Source organism: Ascaphus truei, chromosome 8, assembly GCF_040206685.1.
Source record: "Ascaphus truei isolate aAscTru1 chromosome 8, aAscTru1.hap1, whole genome shotgun sequence".
Taxonomy (NCBI): domain Eukaryota; kingdom Metazoa; phylum Chordata; class Amphibia; order Anura; family Ascaphidae; genus Ascaphus; species Ascaphus truei.
The window spans coordinates 38,430,443-38,451,813 of record NC_134490.1 but is presented as its reverse complement, the minus strand read 5'-3'; the positions used below and the strand labels follow the sequence as shown (position 1 = coordinate 38,451,813).

Here is a 21,371-nt window from a genome sequence, read left to right as displayed (position 1 = left end):
TGCAACTCTGTCTGTGCACATCTGTGGGCACCTGTGTGTGTCTGCATGCAACTCTGCACGTGTGTGTGTAACTGCCCGTGGGGCATTGCCTCAGTATAACTGCTTGTGGGAACAGTGTGTCTACCTAAGTGTGGGCACCTATATCTGTGTAACTCTGCCCATAGGCACCTCTGTGTCTAATGCTGCTCGTGGGCACCTGGAACTGCCGTGGCAACCAGTGTGGGAAACGGGCACTTATGTGTGGAACTCTGTCCATGGGTGCTTGTATGTGGAACTCGAATTGCCTGTGGGCACCTGTCTCTGTGTAACTGCCTTTTTCTTTGTGTCTGTGTAACTCTGCGCATGAGCACCTGTCTGTGTAAACTACCCATGTGGGTACTTCTGTGTCTGCATGCAACTCTGCCTGTGGGCACCTCCGGTCTGTGTAACTGCCCGTAGGCACCTATGTGTGTTTGTGTGGAACTCTGTGCATGGGCACCTGTAGGTGTCCGCATGCACCTATAGTGGCAAGAAAAAGTTTGTGCACTTAAGATTTTCACATTTCAAACCTAAACTGTTATTAGATCTTAATCTAAGTCCTAATAATAGATGAAGATAACCTGATCAAATAAGCTACACAAAAATATATATGATATTTTCAACATTTATGCACAAATAATTAAACATTCAATATCCATGTGTGAAAAAGTATGTGACCCTTTAGATTCAGTGCATAGAGGTGATGAGAATACTGGGTGCTCTAAACATATAAAAGCCAGTGCAATGTTATTTAAAGTGAATAAGTGCTACAGTATAATAGGTGATTTAACTAGAAAAACAGGCTTATTAATGTGAATAAACAAAAAATGTGATGTGCTGATCAACCTAATAGAATTGTCCTTTTGATCCTTGAATGCTGTTTTTCTCTTGTGAGGGGAGCGCAGAATTATACAAAATAAAAAAAGACACAAATTAGTGCAATATTGCTTGCAAAAAAATATGGATGATGAGATTAAGGTACACAATACTGTAGATGCCACAACTCACATGGCCCCAGGTAAAACCAGGCAGTGTATGTAATCCTGCAAATGCTCCAATGTGATGTGTAGCTTGCTCCCCTTTGGACCGTAGAGATGGTGAGATCTTCCCCGACACTCCCGGAACATAAATTGGCACAGAGAGGAATATGTTGAAAAATAGTAGACAAGAACAAGTATGCTCAATTCTATAAGTGAGGTGCAATAAAGTGTATATTATAAGTAAAAATATATAAAAGGGAAATAGGGGTAAGATTAATTGTAAATATTAATGAATAAAAAAAAAATATGCTGGACAATGTCCTTTTGATAACCATTAGACCTGCTAAACTGAGAAGTTCCATTGCTAGAGACTCTAAAGCGGTCCTATGTACGGTTTATGAAGCCACTTGGTGGTCAATGTGCAACCTCATGAGAGTAACAGTCGCCGCATAATAGAACACAATATTAAAACATACATAACTAAAATGTAATAAATATTGCGATAAGGGAAAAATAAACATGAATGCCCTTACATTTGTCTTTCCCAAATGAAGTGTGGGATACAATACTAACATATAGACCTCAGAAACAGAAAATAACAGACAAAACTGAAGAGCATCATTTGAAAATCATTCCAGGCATAAGGATACTAGGAATCACAATATCAATGAATTGCTAACTATGTTACATGATGATACGTAAAATGTCTACAAATGAACACAAAATCCATATTTTCTGTGGATGATATAGAGAAAATAAACAAACAAAAAGATACCCCAATGAATGCACTCAAAATGATAAAGTTGGAATAGTGAAAGACGTTAAAACTTAACTGTTTAATATATATAATGAAAATAAAAATATTTGTACAGAGAGATGTGGTAAATTGATCCGAGACCACTCCCTAAAGACATACCAATTGAGACTTCAAACATGTGTTCCATGTAGAAGAATACCTGAAACAACACTAGTCTATGGAGAGCCAAATAATAAAAAGGCTAACTTGTCCATTAATAAATTCCTAAGGAAATTAATAGTGACAGTAAATGTCTCGCTACTATTATCTAAAAAAACTGGTAAGGTATGATATTACCAAATACCAGCACTGATTCCAGAGGAAAAATAAGGACAGAAAATATATACCAGATTGGTAGACCTATAACATAAAACTAGTGTATCAAAGTGATAGGATAATGTAATCATGCTTAGTGAGTGGGTGACTGACTGGGTGGGTGGGAGACTTACCTTGACCGGGTGGGTGGTGGTTCCTGGCGGCAGATGGTTCCCCTCCTGGCCCTGATATCTCCGTGGCATCTGCCTGGGGCAGGAGGTGGGCTCGGGAAGTTGGTGGGGGGGGGAAAAGGGCAAGAGTGGCAGGCTGGGGCAGGAGGGCCGCGCCGCGCTTCCCCTCTGTTCCTCGTTGGGAGTGAGGGGGGAGGAGCCTGAAGTTGGCGGCTGGGGCAGGAGGGCCGCACCGCGCTTCCCCTCCGTCCGGGAGCCGGTGCAGGGCGGCGCACTTGAGGGTGAGTGTGATGGGGCAGATGGGGATGCTGCTGCTGGCCGGGGCTCGGGTGAGCCTGGTGGATTTCCTGGGGGAGGTGAGCTGGGTGATGAGAGAGTCAGAGAGAGAGAGTCAGAGAGTCAGTTGGGTGAGGCCGAGGGGGAAGAGAGTGGCAGTTGGGTGACGTCATAGAGCAACGAATCTGATTGGCCAGAGGCTGAGGACCAATCAGATTCACCGCATCTAGCACCAGACTCACAAATTTCAATTTTATTATATATAGATCAATCATATAATGTATCTTTATATTGTGTGTACATGTCCCTACACACGTCTTTAGCTGTGCATGAGTGTGTATTATCATAGAAGATGTGTACAGTATAGATATCTCTGTATGTGTGTCTATTTCTGTACAGGCAGTCCTCATTTTACAACGCTTCGCTTTACAACGAATGGCTTATCCAACGCTATGCAATGCATACCTATATTCATTTTTACAACGCCAAAACGGCTTATCCAACGCTCTTACGACGCTTTGCAAAGTTGTTTGTGTATATAATATATATATATTATACTATATAATATATTATATTTTTATATTATATTAAATATGCAAATACAACTGTATGCTCATCTGCATGTCTTAGGCAGGTCTGCAACCCCACCTTTCACCATTATCACCCAGCATACAGCACTTCCACTGCAGCAAGGGATTCTGGGAAATGACATGCAAATGAGCATGCAGTGCCACTTTTTGCTTCAAAACCATTTTTAACATGGTTCCTTATAGGCTTAAGCTTGCTGCATGGTCACAGCTTTGAGCACAGCCAGGGTTAAGGTGCATACCCAGAAAACCACCCACAGACAGCTGTTTTGACCTTAATGGGTCTCATCAGTGTGGGGTTGATTAACTGGGTATGCAAAGAAGCTATGGGATAGGGTATACCATAATACTGAGTTAAGTTATGGTGAGTAAAAAAAGTGACAAAAACCCTCCACAGGAAAGCAAATATGCAAATACAACTGTATGCTCATCTGCATGTCTTAGGCAAGTCTGCAACCCCAACCTTTCACCATTATCACTCAGCATACAGCACTTCCACTGCAGCAAGGGATTCTGGGAAATGACATGCAAATGAGCACGCAGTGCCACTTTTTGCTTCAAAAACCATTTTTAACATGGTTCCCTATAGGCTTAAGCTTGCTGCATGGTCACAGCTTTGAGCACAGCCAGGGTTACTATATTATATATATATATATATAATGTTATATTATATATAATACAGTATATGCACTATATAATTTATGTGGGTGCTGCATATCTTATTGTCTGCGTAAAATATTTTGTGTATTTTAGCATTAAAAATGCCTTCAGGAACGGAACCTTTCATTTAAACAGTGTTCCTATGGGACAACGTGTTTCGCTTTACAATGTTTCGCTATCCAACGCCATTTTGAGTAACGTATTGTGTCGGATAACCGAGGACTGCCTGTATATGATTTGTAACGGGTATTCCACCCCACCCAATCTCATATATAGTGTGGGTGAGTAGAACATGTAGTGTTACCGGTGTGGTGCGTATACCTGCAGGCTCACAGGAGGTCTGAGCCTCCGCTAATGAGAGCCTGGGGTGAATCCTCTGGAACGTTTCTTGGTTCAGCGCCTCCACCTATGTAGGATTCTAGGGAAGTGTAGAATGACCCTACATAGGAACCCAATCAGAAACCACACACACAGTGATTTATATTATAACTAATGACTTTACTACAAAGAATAATAATAACCTGTGTCCCTCTCACGAGGGGACACTGACAGTGACGTCTCGCAGGACGATTCCCCGACACCAGGTGATCCCACCCAGTGTCCCAAGAACCCCACCCAATGTCCCGTACTCCTACAGAGATAGTCACTGGGTGACTGCGCAGTCACTAAAACCTCTAGGCCTGTTGGTGCACATGTGATGACATAATACCTGCCGAGCACTCCGGTGCTCGGGTCAGCAACAAGCTTCTAAAAGGATCAGTCGAGCGATGCCTCCTTCTGATCCTCCACTGCACTCCTTGAAACGTGGACCGCTCGAGCGGTCCCACTCCGGAACAGTCTCTGTGGACCCCAACGTGGGTCCAACCGCTTCACGGGAACAACGATATTTCTCTGTGTCCCTACCTACATAAGGGACACGTGCTGCACTATAGGCCGTCCCTATAAATACAGCAACCTATGGTGGCTTAAGGGTCAATCTCCTAGGGCATTCGGAGTTGCCTATCCTATATAGGTAGGTCTTGTACCCACCCTACTCATAATACGGGCCCTGGGCCATGGATCCCCGGACTGGTTACCGCTATGAACCCCCCCAGTTGCCTCGTACTACGCGCAACGCCGCCCTGGGCAATGGCTCCCCGGATTGGTTACCGCTATGAACCCCCCCCCCCCCAGTGGCCTCGCCACTCGCAACACGGACCCTGGGCTATGGCTCCCCGGACTGGTTACCGCTATGAACCCCCCAGCTGTCTCGTGCCACTAATTCACCTAAACGCCTGCCGCAACGCTCTGCAGACTAACCTCAGCCCCCTTTATCCCTGGCTATTTCCCAGCTCTGACTACCATGAGTGACAGGGTCCCTCTCTGAGACTATCCCTGGCAACACTCACTAACCTGGGGGAATACAGGGTTAACTAGGGCCTTAGTGCAGGGAGTCTCCGGCTCCTGCACCCTACCTCCTTCCTTCCTTGGGCTCCTGACTCTGACCCCGTACTCCAAGCCCGCGAAATGTATCTATATCCCTCCAGGGCAGTCCTTCAGCCCTATTGGCTCCTATGAGGCACCTGGTGCCTCCCTCGCTAAGCACTATGGGAATTGTAGTCCCTGGGCGCCTGTAATAACATTGGGGCCGCATGCGTGCCTTTCCTACACCTGCACTAACCCCTAATGGCCGCCGCCACCTCTCCCTGTCTATCCCAACTCTCGCGCGACCCTCTAAAGGCTGGCTGTATTCCCTACCTACTTCTGCGCATGCGCGACTCTCCTGGCCTGTTCCTGCCCTCGCGCGATTCCTCCTTGTCCCTAAAGCTCCCGCCGCGCATGCGCGAGCTGCTCGGGGGCCTCTGGCTCTTCCTGTCCCTTGCGCATGCGCAACGCGCTGAGCAATTGCGCCGCCTGGATTACCGAGCCGCCGGGACCTTAGCGACGCGACCGCTGCCATAGCAACGGCCCGATCGCGTCCCCGGCAACCGGTAACCACCAGGGGAAGACGCGCTGCTCCCTCCTCGGCCCCCACCCTCCGGAATGGCCGTCGGGTCTGCCGCTTGCCTCCGGCAGCACCCCACATCGCTCTGGGCCACGGAGGTTCCCGGGGGGGTCGCAGGGGGAAACAGGTGACCTGGCTACATATATATAATGTTATATTATATATAATACAGTATATGCACTATATAATTTATGTGGGTGCTGCATATCTTATTGTCTGCGTAAAATATTTTGTGTATTTTAGCATTAAAAATGCCTTCAGGAACGGAACCTTTCATTTAAACAGTGTTCCTATGGGACAACGTGTTTCGCTTTACAATGTTTCGCTATCCAACGCCATTTTGAGTAACGTATTGTGTCGGATAACCGAGGACTGCCTGTATATGATTTGTGTATATGTGTTTGTGTTTCCATGACTTAATGGGGGCAATAGACATTAGTTGCCCCTTGTGGATGGCGATGTGTATTTGCTTCCATGTGAAATTTGCCTGTCACTAATAGTTACCCCTTAGGCTGGGACCGTAGTACATGCCTAATGTGTGGTATTTGCTCCTATGGGGCAGTAGTACTTGTCCCATGTATGACCTGTAGTACTTGATCCTGTAAGGGGCAGCAGAACTCAGTTGCCCCTGTAAGGGGGAGAGGCCATCTCCAGTCAGGGGGCAGTGGTCTCTTCAAACCCCTCCCATCCGCCCTATTGTTAGGTGTGATGACGTCACTCGCCGGCCGGCTTTGCAGGGCGCGGCCTTATCTCCGCCCCCTCCTCGCCCATGCCACGTGACTGGGCGTGGCCAGCATTTGAGACTACGCACGCGGGGAGGGGAGGAGGAGAGGGAGGGACCAACGCGCGGCCGGTGGCTTCAGCAGCGAATACGAAGAGCGCGGGAAGGCTTTGAGTGACACGCCGTAGAGACCAGCCCACCGATCTCTCAACCAATCCCACAAGAGACGATAGCACGCACGCGCGTGAAGTACGGGGACCGGCATGTGAGCGAGCACGCGCAGCCTGTCTGCTGTGCAGAAAAGACAAAGGGGCGCCGAGGGGCGCGCGTGCGCGCGGCTCGTGCACGAGCGGGGAGCTACCATGCAGGAGCCCCGGGGGGAGGCGGGCGGAGCGGTCCCCCGGGGGCCACAGGTAGAGGAGGTGGTAACGGTGGCCGCCGCCGTGGAGGAGCAGGCCCCCCGGGGGCCACACACCGAAGCAGAGCCGGTGGAGGAACCGTGTCCCTGGGGGCCACAGGAGGAGATGCCGGAGCAAGGCTCTCACGAGCTTCTTGAGAAACCGTGTCTGAAAGAGCTTTACAACGGACTGGGACTTCAGGGACCTCCTCATAGCATCTGCCCCCAGGAGCCCCCTATCAGTCTTGGTCCCCAGGAGCTCCTGGAGGAGGAGGAGGAGGAGACTCTGCTCGTCGACCCGCTCTCGGCCCTGTACCTGCAGGAGGAGGAAGAGGAGGAGGAGTCTGGGGCCGGGGAGCCCGGGGGAATGTCAGGCTCCCCCAGCCCCGAGCCTGACTTGTTCGGGGGGATCCCGGAGCTGCTGCTGCTGGGTCCCGGGGTTCGGAGGAGAGGGGTGAACATGACGGAGGGAGTCCCGGTACCGAGCTCAGAGCACGTGGCCGAGATTGTGGGCAGACAAGGTGGGTATAATCGGGTATATACACTGTATACAGGAGGGAGTATAAACTGCATAGACAGGCAAGGTGGGTACATACTGTATACAGGGAAGGCAAGGTGGGTATAACAGAGTATGTATGTCTTTATATAGCGCCATTAATGCACATAGCGCTTCGTAGCAGTAATACACGCGACAATCATATAAATAATACAAATAACAGATCATGGGAATAAGTGCTTCAGACATAAAAGTAACATTTCGGAAGACGAGTCCCTGCTCTGAGGAGCTTACAATCTAATTGGTAGGTAGGGAGAACGTACAGAGACATTAGGAGGGCGATCTGGTAAGTGTGTCTGCAAGGGGCCAAGCTTTATGTATTGTGTATAGTATAAGTCATGGTGCTACTCGTATGCTTCTTAAGCAAGTGTCTTAAAGCTGCGTTTATAGTGCCAGCGACGCGACCGATGACGTCACCCGTCGCCACTAACGAACATTAAACTTTAGTTTAAAGCGACGTCGCTGGTGACAAGGCCAGTGACGACACGAAGGGGGGCGGGCAGGCAGCGCTCTCTGGTTTAGCGACAGTCTCTAAAAAATCAAATTTACCCGGCTTCAAAATTTTTGGTCGCTCCGTTGCTGTCGCGCTTACTATAAGTGCTTGCAACTGATTCAATGGATTTGTTTTGGAGTGCCATCGCCAGGCATTATAAGCGCAGCCTAAGGTGGGTCTTAAAGGTGGATAGAGAAGGTGCTGGTTGGGTATTGAGGGGAAGGGTATTCCAGAGGTGTGGGACAGTCGGTGAGAGGTTTAAGGCGGAGACGGCTTTAGATACAAAGGGGGTAGAGAGAAGACATCCTTGAGCAGAATGCAAGAGCCAGGATGGTGCATAGCGATAAATTAGGGCTTAGATATATGGAGGGGCAGAAGAGTGTTAAGCTTTAAAAGTGAGGAGGAGGATTGAATGTAAGATCCGGGATTTGATAAGCCAGGAGAGTGAGTTCAGCAAGGGAGGCGCTGAGAGATTTAGGAACGAGTAGAGTGATTCTGGCAGCAGCGTTTAGGATAGATTGTAGGGGAGACAGGTGAGAGGCAGGAAGGCCGGACAGCAGGAGGTTACAGTAACCGAGACGGGAGAGAATGAGGGCCTGTGTCAGATTTTTAACAGTCGAGCAACAGAGGAAAGGGCGTATCTTTGTAATATTGCGGAGGAAGAAGGGACATTTTGAATGTGAGAGAGGAGTCGAGTGTGACCTTGGCAACGTGCTACGTGTAACTGTAATGTGGAAGGAAGTAGTAGGGCCAGGTTTGGGAAGATGTATGAGGAGCTCTGTTTTTGCCATGTTAAGTTTGTCGGCGGAGGGCTATCCAGGATGATATCGAGACATTCAGAAACTTTGGTCTATACAGGGGGTGTAAGGTCAGGGGGTTTAAAAGTAAATTTGTGTGTCATCAGCATAGAGGTGATATTTAAACCCAAGAGATGTGATTAGGTCACCTAGAGAAAGTATGTACAGAGAAAAGAGGAGAGGTCTGTGGTACCCCCACAGAGAGATAAATAAAGGAGGAGGAGGTGTTAGCAGAAGAGACACTGAAAGTACGATGGGAGAGGTACAGTAGGAGGAGATCCAGGATAGAGCTTTGTTACGAATACCAAGAGTATGGAGAATGTGAAGGAGAAGAGGGTGGTCCACAGTGTCAAATGCTGCAGAGAGGTCGAGTAATATGAGCAGAGTGTAATGACCTCTGTCTTTGGCAGCATGGAGGTCATTAGTTATTTTAGTGAGGGCTGTTTCAGTGGAGTGAGCAGTGCTATTTTAGTGAGGGCTGTTTCAGTGGAGTGAGCAGTGCGGAAGCCAGATTGTAGAGGGTCTAGGAAAGAATAGGTGTTGAGAAAGTGGAGCAAGCAAGAGAATACAAGACATTCAAGGAGTTTAGAGGCAAAAGGCAGGAGGTCGATAGTTAGAAAGACAGGTAGGGTCAAGCTTGCTGTTGAGTAATGGTATAACTCAGCGCTGCGCAAACCTTTTCAGCTGCGGCCCCCTTCCTGGGAGCCGCAGCGTTCGCGCCCCCCTCCCCCGAAGGCACAGCTTCAAATGACGTTGTGGGTCATGTCACGTAACCCCACAGCCTCATTTGATGCGCGTTGCCATGGCGACGCGTGACATCATGACGCCGCGTCGCCGAAGACCCGGCTGCCAGTAGGTAAGTAAGGTTACAGAGGCCTCATGCCTCCCCCGGCATTAAGTTAAATGCCTGGGGGAGGAGCGCAGGGCCTCTGTAACAGCCTGCGCCCGCCCCTGCGAATTCTCCCGCCCCCCAGTTTGCGCACCGCTGGTATAACTGTTGCATGTTTGAAGGGAAAGGTACCAGAGTAGAGGGAGGAGTTAAAAATGTGTGTGAGGTAGGGATTATAGTAGGAGCAAGAGGTTTGAGGAGATGGATGGGGATGGGGTCAAGAGGGCAAGTGGTTAGAGGGAGAAGAGGAGATAAGCAGTGATACATCCTCTGAGATAGCGGAAAAAGAGTCAAGGAAGGCAGGAAGGAGAGTTAGGAAGCAGTGTAAGATGGGGGGAAGAAACAGAGGGGATGTTCTGAGGTATGGATTCCACCTTTTCCTTAAAATAGTCATCAAAATCCTGAGGTGAGATGGAGGAAGAAGAGGCAGCTGAAGGTGGTGTGAGTGGAGTCAAAGACAGAGAAGAGTCGGCGTGGGTTAGACTTGTTCTTGTTGATTACTGGAGAAAAGTAGGTTTGTTTAGCCTGAGAGAGGGCAGAGTTGAAACGGGATAGCATACATTTGTAGTGAAGGAAGTCTGCGATGAGTGAGAGATTTCCTCCAGGGGCGTTCAGAGGAACGCAGCATGCGCGTGTGGGAATTTTGCCAGGTAAGGTGTGTGTGTGTGTGTGTGTGTGTGTGTGTGTGTGTGTACACTCGGTTATATACAGGACAGTGGATATAACAGGTATGCATCCTAAATGCAGTATACAGGGCCAGCAAGGTGGGTATAACCAGGTATATACGCTATACAGGAGTGCGTATATACACTGTATATATTGCATACAGGCCAGACAAGGTGGGTATATACACTATACCGGAGTGGGAGGACAGGCAAGGTGGGTATAACCGGGCATATACATTGTATTTAATATATTTTTACTGTGTGTATATGGCAGCCACTGTGGGTATAACTGGATAACTACTGTATACTGGAGTGGGTATGCACACTGTATAAATTGTATGTAGGTCAGACAAAGTGGGTCCAACCAGGTATCTACACTATGCAAGGATGTCGTGTGTGTGTGTGTGTGTGTGTGTGTGTGTGTGTGTGTGTGTGTGTGTGTGTGTACACAGGGCAGGCCAGGTGGGCATAACCAGGTATATGCAATGTATGTGTTAAAATCCTATCTTAATATATAAAATCGAATGGTTGGTACTAGCTGCGGTGAATATGATTGGTCCTCAGCCTCTGGCCATTCAGATTGGTGGGTCTGACGTCACCCAACTGCCACTCTCTTCCCCCTCGGCCACACACACACACCTCTGCCTCCCGGCGCTCATCTCTCCCTCCCGGCGGTCCGCTCACCTCTCCCTCCCAGCGGTCCGCTCACTTCTCCCTCCCGGCAGTCCGCTCACCTCTCCCTCCCTCCCGGCGGTCCGCTCATCTCCCTCCCCGGCGCAGGAACAGGCAGTGGCCAGGCAGGCTGCAGCTGCCTCGCGGCGCCTAAGACCCCCTTCCTCCCTTGCGGCGCCGAGTGAGAAGATGGCGGCGCCCGGAAGTAGAGGTAGGTGTCGTGTGTGTGTCGCTCTAGGTGACGTGTGTGTGTGTGTGTTACTGTGTGTGTGTGTGTGTGTGTGTGTGGGACACTGTGTGTGTGTGTGTGGGACACTGTGTGTGTGTGTCGTCCCCCCCTGCCTTTTACGCGCCCCCCCTGCCTTTCACGCCCCCCCCCACCCCTTGCCTTTCACGCCCCCCTTCTGCCTTTCACGCCCCCCCCCCCCCCTGCCTTTCACGCCCCCCCCCCTGCCTTTCACGCCCCCCCTCCCTGCCTCCGGGCAATGCCGGGTATATCAGATAGTATGAAATAAAGTTATTTTCTCCCAATGGGACTCCAAGCGCTTCACAATTAGAATATAATACGCGGTAAGCAGCATTGTACATAGAATTTTTGCAATACTCTGGACTTTATTGTATACATGCAAACACGGTGGGTGTATCCGGGTATCTCACTGTATACAGCAGGGAGTATATATACTGTGTATATAAAGTATACAGGGGAGACAAGGTGGGTATATACATTGCACACAGGAGTGGGTATGTACACTGTCTTAACTGTATACGGGCCATGCAATGCAGGTATTGCAGAGTATATAGAATGTTTACAGTATATACTTGGTGAATATAATAAGATGGAAGCTAAAAAAAAGCCTGCTTTATTTACCGGCAACAGGATAAATAAAGGGGCTTAATCAGCCTTATTCGGTCTGCAGCAGGTTAAATATAGGACTTCATGAGCCTAGTAGACGAACCTACCTCTGACCTTAACCCTAATATTACCTCTGACCTTAACCCTAATATTACCTCTGACCTTAACCCTAATATGCCAGCCTAACCCAAAATCTTAATATTCAAGGAGAAAATCAGTGCATACTAAATAAGGCCTGGGACATAGACATTCCTGCCGCGCTCCTGCTCTGCCTCGCCTGCTCAAAATGGAGCTTTTTCCTGTCCTTGCAGACGAGGCAGTGAGCGCGCTCTTGGAGCGGATGCGTGCCAGGAGGCGGAGCGGGAGCAGGGCTAGTCCCTCGCTCCCATTGGATGTGACCGCTCACGTGACTGCTCACATCGCTTCCCCGAGCGGCAAATTTGAAACTTGCCTGTCTCGGCAAAGTTTCAGAGCCTCCGCACTCATCAGCGTGCATGCGGAGGGGGAAACTATAGCCGCCTGAACACAGATGCAGGGGCTTTGTGCATCTGCTCAGCGCGGCTCAGCCCGCCTCAGCGAGCTTGGACTTACTATGTCCCAGGCCTTAAAGTTATAGAAGCAGTTGCCCGGTAAATAGACACTTCCAGATACAGCTCAACCCCGTTATAACGCGATCTGTTACAACGCGGATCCGCTTATAACGCGATACAAGCGTGGCTCCCAATTATTGGTATCTGAAATACTTTCTTGTACAATGCATAAAATTGTACATTATTTCTTTGGACCCCAAGCACAGCGTTATAAGGGGGGTTGAGCTGTAATATATATCTATACTATATGTTGAGGAAAGGGTTGTCTAATACTGTGTGTGTGTGTGTGTGTGTGTGTACCTATCTACATATACACACACTGACGCTAAGTTGTTATATATATATATATATATATATATATATATATATATATATATATATATATATATATATATATATATATATATATATAATATATATAATATATATATATATTAGCTGAGATACCCGGCGTTGCCCGGGATGTAATTTTGGGGGGGCGCGGACGACAGGGTTGGGCTTCCCCCGGGTGACTGACTGGGTGAGTGAGTGAGTGGGTGGGTGACTGAGTGAAAGTGGGTGACGGTGTGTGGGTGACTGGGTGAAAGTGACTGTGTGGGTGACTGGGTGACAGTGCGTGGGTGGGAGACGGTGGGTGACTTACCTTGACCCCGTGGCATCTGGCTGGGGCAGGAGGTGATTTCGGGAATCTGGCGGGGGGGGCAAGAGTGGCAGGAGGCCCGCGCCGCGCTTACCCTCCGTCTGGGAGCCGGTGCACGTGAGGAGGAGGCCCGCACCGCGCTTCCCCTCCGTCCGGGAGCCGGCGCACGTGAGGGGGAGTGCAGGAGGCCCGGGCCACGCCGCGCTTCCCCCTCCGTTCCTCGTTGTGAGCGAGGGGGGAGGAGCCTGGAGTTTGCTGCTGAGCAGGAGGGCCGCGCTTCCCCTCTCCGTGAGACGGCGCACGTGAGGGGGAGTGCAGGAGGCCCGGGCCGCGCAGCGCTTTTCCTCGTTGTGAGCGAGGGGGGAGGAGCCTGGAGTTTGCTGCTGAGCAGGAGGGCCGCGCTTCCCCTCTCCGGGAGCGGTGCACGGTGAGGGTGATGGTGCGGCTGGGGATGTTGCAGAGCGTGGGGATTTGGGTGAGGTGGGGAGGGGGGAGAGAGTGAGGGGCACCGGGAGAGGAGGGGGGGGGGTGTGTGGAAGATGAGCTGCGGTCCAACTGACGGGGGAGAGTGTGTGTGTGTGTGTGTGTGTGTGTGTGTGTGTGTGTGACTCCGCCTCAGGCCAATGAGAGGTGTGGGGGCGGGCGGCCCAAGGGACCAATGAGATTTCCCCTAGGGACACAGAAAGATGCAGACAGGCATACAGTGCTTTCACAAATATATAATAAGATTGCCATCATATTCCGCAGCACGGTACAATTCATAAACTGAATGATATACAAAATGAGAACAGATGAACGCAAACAGATGCAAAAGGTGATTTGGCCCTGCTTGTGAGAGCTCGTGTGTCCTATATTTATTTATAAAATGTTATACCAGGAAGTAATACATTAAGAGTTATCTCTCGTTTTCAAGTATGTCCTGGGCACAGAGTTAAGATGACAAATAATACATTGTTACATATGTGAACAGGGTATACATTATATACAAGACATACATAGCATGCACAGTAAGCGATAATATGTATGTAGCAGTTTACAGACCAGGTTAAAATGTGAGACCGCTTTAGTTTTTAAAGAACTTTGACTGGTGGAGGCTGTGAGAGTCTCTGGTAGATTGTTCCAGTTTTGGGGGTGCACGGTAAGAGAAGGAGCGGCCGGACACTTTGCTGAACCTTGGGACCATGAACAGTCTTTTGGAGTCAGATCTCAGGTGATAAGTGCTGCATGTGGTAGGGGTGAGGAGCTTGTTCAGATAGATGGATAGCTTGCCCAGAAAGTATTTGAAGACAAGATAGGAAAGATGGACTTTGTGCTTAGACTCAAGTAATGACCAATCTTGTTCTTTAAGCATTTCACAGTGATGTGTGTTGTAGTTGCATTGGAGAACAAAACTGCATATTGAATTGTAGAGGGTGTCATGTTTGCTAAGGTGGGTTTGGGGTGCCGAGCCGTATACTATATCCCCATAGTCGATCATTGGCATTGGCATCTGCTGTGCAAAACGCTTTCTAACCGGCAGACTTAGGGAGGATTTGTTCCTGTAAAATACACCTAGTTTGGCATAGATTTTGGATGTCGGTATCAATGTGCATCCCGAATGTTAAATGGGAGTCAAACCATATACCCAAGTATGTAAAACTAGTAACAGGAGTTAGGGTGGTGTTAGCGTTGGTTCTGATCTGGAGCTCAGTCATTGGAAGCTTTAAAAATTTAGCCTTGGTCCCAAATACCATTGTTACAGTCTTGTCAGTGTTTAAAAACTGTTTGTTTTGGGAAAACCAATTTTCAAGTCTCAAAAAATCAGATTGAAGTACGTGTTCAAGGTTGGGGAGGCTAGGATTGTGTGCATATAAGATTGTCATAATCTGCATACATGTGTATTGAAGCTCCCTTGCAAGCTGTAGGAAGATCATTGATGTACACTGAGAAGAGTAGGGGCCCCAGAACCGAGCCTTGTGGGACATCCCAGGTGATATCCAAGGGGTTGGAGTTAGAGCCTGAGATGGACACATGTTGGGATCTACCTGATAGGTAGGAATGAAACCAGTTTAAAGCGTGCTTCCCTATTCCAGAGCACTGGAGTTTGTTAAGCAGGATAGCATGATCAACAGTATCAAAAGCCTTTGCAAAATCTAGGAATATTGCACCAGTGAGCTGTCCCTGTTCCATTCCACACTGGATTTCATTACAAACTTTTAGCAGGGTAGTTACCGTGGAGTGTTTGGGGCAAAAGTCAGATTGGAATTGGCTAGTGAAATTTGTCTTGGTATAGTAATCGCTTAATTGGGTATGAACACATGTTTTCATGACTTTGGATAGTATTGGGAGAAGAGAGATTGGCCCGTAGTTTGAGACAGGTGTTTTTGTCCCCACTTTTGAAGATTGGGACAACTTTTGCAGTTTTCCAGGATTTAGGGATTTGGCCTGCAGACAGGATAGAGTTGACTATAGAAGCAATGGCTGGGGCACCACGTTTTAGGAACTTAGATGGCAGTAAGTCAGGTCCACATTGGCTGCTTTAGTTTTAGTTTGAGGAGCGCTTGTGTAATCTCCTTCGGATACTGGGACAAATTGAACATTGTGTGCAGTGTTGGGAGAGGGTGGGGCTATAGGGGTACTTTCAGAATGAGGTTCATGTTTGTGTTGCGTTTCGCTAATAAGTTGGTAGCACATCCCACAAAGTAATCATTGATGCATTTGCAATGTCAGTAATATCCTCCTTAGTGATGTTACTTGGTTGTTGGTGGCTAGAAGGCTGGAATATATTGTTGATAACTTTCCAGAAGTTAGCTGGGTTTGATGTATTCTGGTGAAGATTGTCAGAGTAATATTGTGCTTTTGCATGTCTTCTTTGCCTTGTGCACGTCTTCTTTGCCTTGTGCACATATTCCGCAGGCATCTGTAGTGATTAAGATCTTTGGTATATGCTAAATCCATTGGGAACGTGCTATTTATACACTGGGTATTTGTGTGTGTGTGGGTGTGTGTGTGGGTGTGTGGGTGTGTGTGTGTGTGTGTGTGTGTGTGTGTTGCCTCCCCACATATATTGAAATGTATAGGTTACATTTAGGTTAAATATATACATGTATATATTTAACCGATATGTAACAAATTTCCATATGAGGTGTGTGTGTGTGTGTGTGTGTGTGTGTGTGTGTGTGTATATACACTATCCTCCGTGTATGCTCTCTATCATATACAGGGAGGAATCATTAAAATGGTTGTAGATGCATAATCGGTGTAGATTATAAATGTTTTTTCTGGAGACCGCTCCATGCACTCTGAGGCCCGTAATATAGTGTGCACGTGACGCACCCATGTGAGAAATTATTTATTGACATTGTGCAACTTATATAACACGCGTGCGCGTGTGTGTATATGCATGCATACATTGCAGTCTCACTCTGAGCGGTAGCGGCGCGAAAATATTCTTTTCACTGTCTTCCCCCCGATCGGCCGGCTCCACGCTCACTGCCGTGCGCGCCAGCAGCCCTAGTATAGGACGGCTGGCTATCCACAGCCAACTATTAAGTGCTGAGCGCACGGCGGAGCAAGCGTGCCCACTATATTACGGGCCTAAGAAAAGCACGGACATAAAGGTATGGTCCAAAGTGGAAACTGTACCAGCACTGGAAAAAACCCAGAAAGTTATTAAAGTAGATCTAACTGCATACAGGCATACCCCGCATTAACGTACACAATGGGACCGGAGCATGTATGTAAAGCGAAAATGTACTTAAAGTGAAGCACTACTTTTTCCCACTTATCGATGCATGTACTGTACTGCAATCGTCATATACGTGCATAACTGATGTAAATAACGCATGTGTAACAGGTTCTATAGTCTCCACGCTTGCGCACAGCTTCGGTACACGTAGGGAGCCGGTATTGCTGTTCAGGACATGCTGACCGGCGCATGCGCGAACTGCCGTTTGCCTGTTGGGCGATATGTCCTTACTTGCGAGTGTACTTAAAGTGAGTGTCCTTAAACCGGGGTATGCCTGTACTGGAATTTAATCCTGATGAAGGCCCCTCTGGGACAGAAAGGTCTGGCTTCCTTTACACTGTGTAATGCACTTTATTAAATCCTTTTTGTTCTTCTTTCAGTGAAGTTATTTTATCGCTTCCGTTTTGGACTACACTTTTATGTTATATATTGGGAGATGCGTGTGTGGAAATAGTCTGTATTACACATTTGAAGCTGTTCGTGTGTCCCTGAAGGTCAGGTCTGGGTAGAGAGGTCTGGCTTTTAGGGTCATGCCTGGGCATGTTTTTATAGGAACCTGTTGAACGTTACTGACTCTCTGCGTGTGGTCAGCTAGGTGTTCTTTATTTTTTGGGTTCAGGGTCCTATTGTGACCGCCGTCAGTGAGCAGGGTTAATTATGGGATATAAGGGGGGTCCACAAAATGTTATAGGGAGCGTGATCCTGTCCCTTTGCTCTCCCTTTTCTTTCTTTATTTCTTGCTTTCTCTGCCTGCCTCTCCCTCTCCTCCTCCTCCTTTTTCTCTCTACCTGTCTCCCACCCTCTCCTATTCTCTCCCTCTTTTGCCCTCTTTCTCTATTCTTCCCTTGTACCCTCTCTCGCTCTGTCTTCCTATCTTTTATTACTCTCTGTCCTTGTCTATCTCCATCTTCCCCGTCTCTCTGTTTTCCCCTCTACATTCCTCTATCTTCTGTTTTCCTTTGTCTCGCTCTCTTTTTTCCAATCTCCCTTGTTTTCTTCTGTGGTTGTACCTTTTCTCTTGGTCACTTGTTACCCCTGTGATCAGCAACGGCCAGCTCCTTACCCATACTCCTCTTACATGATAGGCAGTGTGTATGACCGTGGTCACTCTTGCTTTGTAGAAGATTATTAAATCTCTCCCTCTTCTACAGGGTGCAAAATCAAAGCCCTCCGAGCCAAGACCAACACATACATAAAGACCCCGGTGCGGGGGGAGGAGCCCATCTTTATTGTGACCGGCCGCAGGGAGGACGTGGAAATGGCCAAACGCGAGATCCTGTCGGCCGCTGAGCACTTTTCTATCATTAGGGCCACGAGGAACAAAGCCAACGGGCTCCCAGGAGCTGCCCAGGGGCCCCCCAACCTCCAGGGCCAGACCACAATCCAGGTCAGGGTGCCCTATCGGGTGGTGGGGTTAGTAGTGGGACCCAAGGGGGCCACCATCAAAAGGATCCAGCAGAGCACCCACACATACATTGTGACACCCAGCCGTGATAAGGAGCCAGTGTTTGAGGTGACTGGGATGCCGGAGAACGTGGACCGGGCACGAGAGGAGATAGAGGCTCACATCACCATGAGGACGGGGTCCCTCGTAGACGTCCACCCCGATAACGACTTCCACTCCAACGGCACAGACGTGTGCATGGACCTTCTCGGGGGAGGGCCTGCCAGCCTATGGGCAAAGGTGCCAGCCCCACGCCGGGGCTCTGGGGGGACTCGCAATGATAGCCTGAGCTCCGTGGGGAGTGCGTCCAGTGAGACCCCCTACTACGGAGCGGCAGGCAGGCCGGGGGAGGTAGGCCCCGCCAGTCCCTTTGTTCCGGCCTTGGGAGGTGATCCACACACAGTGCCCCCTGCCATGGGCATAGAGGAATGCGAGTTTGGCTTAGAGTTCTTGGCGTTGGATCTGACCACCCCCTCTGCCATCTGGTCGCCCTTCGAGACGCAGGGCAGCCAGCCCCAAAGCTTCAGCGGGTGCACAGCACAGAGGAGGAACAGTGGGCTGAGCGGCACTGCCACTCCACGGCTATCACCCACGCTGCCAGAGTCGGCCATTGGGCTGGAGCACCCGTTAGCACGCAGGATCCACAGCGACCCAGTCAGTAGTCTCTCCTGGCTGCCAACTCAGGGCTCCCTCTCTTCCTTTTCCAACAGCACAGGCTACTCCTCGTCTTCCTCACTGCCCGGCAGCGCCTCCGTGGCTTCGGGCTCACCCACAGACTCCAGCAGCTCGGATGGGCAGCGCAAGAGTGGGCGGGACTGCGTGGTGTGCTACGAGAGTGAAGTTATTGCTGCCCTGGTGCCCTGTGGGCACAATCTCTTCTGCATGGAATGTGCCATACGGATATGCGAGCGGGCGCTGCCAGAGTGTCCGGCCTGCCACGCTCCTGCTACCCAAGCCATTCGCATCTTCTCCTAGCGAGGGACACAACATTAATTACCAGTAACACTAGAGAACACCACGGGCAGCTGTGCCCAGCCCTAGAACACTGTGTGATTTTAATTTTAAGAACTTCTAACCATATACTGTTTTTTAAAGCAACCGTTTTTTGTTTTTTTATTTAATGCATCGTGGGTGGGGAAAAAGATATCTCCCAACAAGCCAGAGGAGAAAGAGAGAGGAGGGAGGGGGTGCAGGGTACTAGTTGAGGAGCACAATCGGATTATCCAGTTTAAAGTTGCAAGTAGGGAAGGCAAAACTCACAATGCTTAAAATGTTTACAGAACAGTTTAATCGCCCCCCTTCTTTTAAGCTCCACGTACAGCAGCTTATAGAGAGATAACGGCTGTTCACTTTTTTTTTTTTTTATCCCAAACAGTATTCCGTTTTAAAAATTTAAATAAACTGAAAGAGAACATTAAGTTGCACTTTTTTTTTTTAATTTTTTTTTTTTTTAAATAAAGTGAGAAATAGGACAGAATTTTATTTTGTAACTCCATTTAGAACTGAAGGTGTTTCATCTTTACATTATAGCATCTTTGCATTACATTTTCGAGCTGCAAATGTGTTTGTGACATCTGAATATGAACATGGTGCAATGTGGCTAGTATGCCCGCTAGTGGAGCTGCCGGTATAGTACGCCTACTCCTCTTTTAGGAAAGAGGTTTCAAAAATAACATTAACACGGGCAACCCCATTCTAATTCCCCTCTCTACATTTTTGAAAGGTCTATCTATGGCTCTTGGTTACAAAGTATAAAATGAACACACCGTGGCTAATTCAGTTTTGTAACTAAGATTTCATTAACCCAGCCATTTAAATTTCCTGTAGATACAGTCCTTGTTTGCTGTTTGTGATATCTTTTCATAAACGGACATGAAAGTTGTTTTTTTATAGATGAAATTATACTGTATAGAGCTTTTCAAACCGGACAGATTAATTAAGCCTGTAATGAAATACAGAAAGTTTTAAGCACATACTATGTTCCTACTCCCCGATCAAAATTTGCATGGAACGGGGGTGGGGGGGGGGGGGGGGAAGAAGTGCTAACTTATTTTTTTCTCTTACTGCCGTATGCAAACTTGTATGGAGACACTCCATGTTATACAGTTCCTCATGTTCATTCTCGGGAGGGAGCCGTTTTTATTTTTATCTTAACAAGCAGGTAACATAGTGCACAAGTGGTGTGAGGGTAACCCCTTCACTGCCAGAGTGGCGTGCAACACTGCTTTGGAAGAAGGGGTTGGGTAGTGCAAGTTGCCAAGGTCAAAATGCCCTTCACAAAAATGACTATATGTGTCTGACAAATGTGACCACCAGGATAGCAGAAATTAGAACTCCCTTTTCAGTGTTTTTAATGGTTATATTTTTTTTGTTTGTTTTTGTATTTAGTTCTATTTTTTTATTTTTTACCTCTGGTGTACATGTAGACACTTTGTAGGACTTTACGGGCTAAATTAAAAAAAAAAGGTAAAAAAATATATATATATATTTTATTTTAAAGAAAATGAGCGAACCTTTAACCTTGAACGGTTACAGAACCTGATTCTATATTTGCGTCTACCGAAACAAGACAGTGTATCAAGAGTTTTATTTTTTTGACTTTAAAGCTTTCTTTAATAAAATACTTTTTGCTATAAAGCGGTTGGTGTGATGTGTTTGAATGCATCTGATCGTGTGTGTGTTTTTTTATATTGCAGGCACCTTTCAATTTATGCTGCTAAATTGCTCCCCACGCCCACCCTGTTTTGAAAGCCTAGTTGGCAAAATTTGCCTCCCCTTTTCTAATCCCGTTCTTTTTGCTGGCATCTACTGCCCCCCATAAAGCCCCACTAAAATCCCTGACTGATATCACTTAGGCTACGCTTATAGTGCCGGTCGCTGAAAAATCAAATAGAGATGACTTCCAGCGATCGCGACCGCTTTGTCGCTCCGTGCTTAATATAAGCGCTCGCGACGACGGCAATGCATTTGTTTTGTCGCAACGCTGTCGTCTGCACTATAAGCGCAGCCTTAGTTTCTTGACACAATTTCCTTCCTGAATGGGAAGTGTGAGCAGCTGTTAGGGATTTCAACTACAATTGGCTTGACCCTAAAAACAACAATATCCAGACACCACTCAAGTCATTAAAACTAACCAACCTAATTTCCCAAACCACACGCACAAACCTAAAATCTCACAAC

The 21,371-nt window shown here is 48.0% G+C and overlaps 1 protein-coding gene and 1 long non-coding RNA gene across 2 annotated transcripts in view; one reads left to right on the top strand and one right to left on the bottom strand.

Annotated features, from left to right (window-relative positions):
- Nucleotides 1-3,065, bottom strand: part of LOC142501534 (uncharacterized) — a 6,543-nt gene extending 3,478 nt beyond the window's left edge. The window contains exons 1-2 of the long non-coding RNA XR_012803509.1: nt 2,244-3,065; nt 1,027-1,133 (exon numbers count right to left, since the gene is read on the bottom strand). This is a non-coding gene — a long non-coding RNA (uncharacterized LOC142501534). The remainder of the gene's footprint in view (nt 1-1,026; nt 1,134-2,243) is intronic.
- Nucleotides 3,066-6,492: 3,427 nt separating this feature from the next.
- MEX3D (mex-3 RNA binding family member D) lies at nt 6,493-20,828 on the top strand. The gene is made up of 2 exons (XM_075611539.1): nt 6,493-7,386; nt 17,899-20,828. The coding sequence occupies exons 1-2, from the start codon at nt 6,831-6,833 to the stop codon at nt 19,164-19,166; spliced, it is 1,824 nt and encodes a 607-aa protein (XP_075467654.1). The 5' UTR covers nt 6,493-6,830; the 3' UTR covers nt 19,167-20,828.
- Nucleotides 20,829-21,371: the final 543 nt, after the last annotated feature.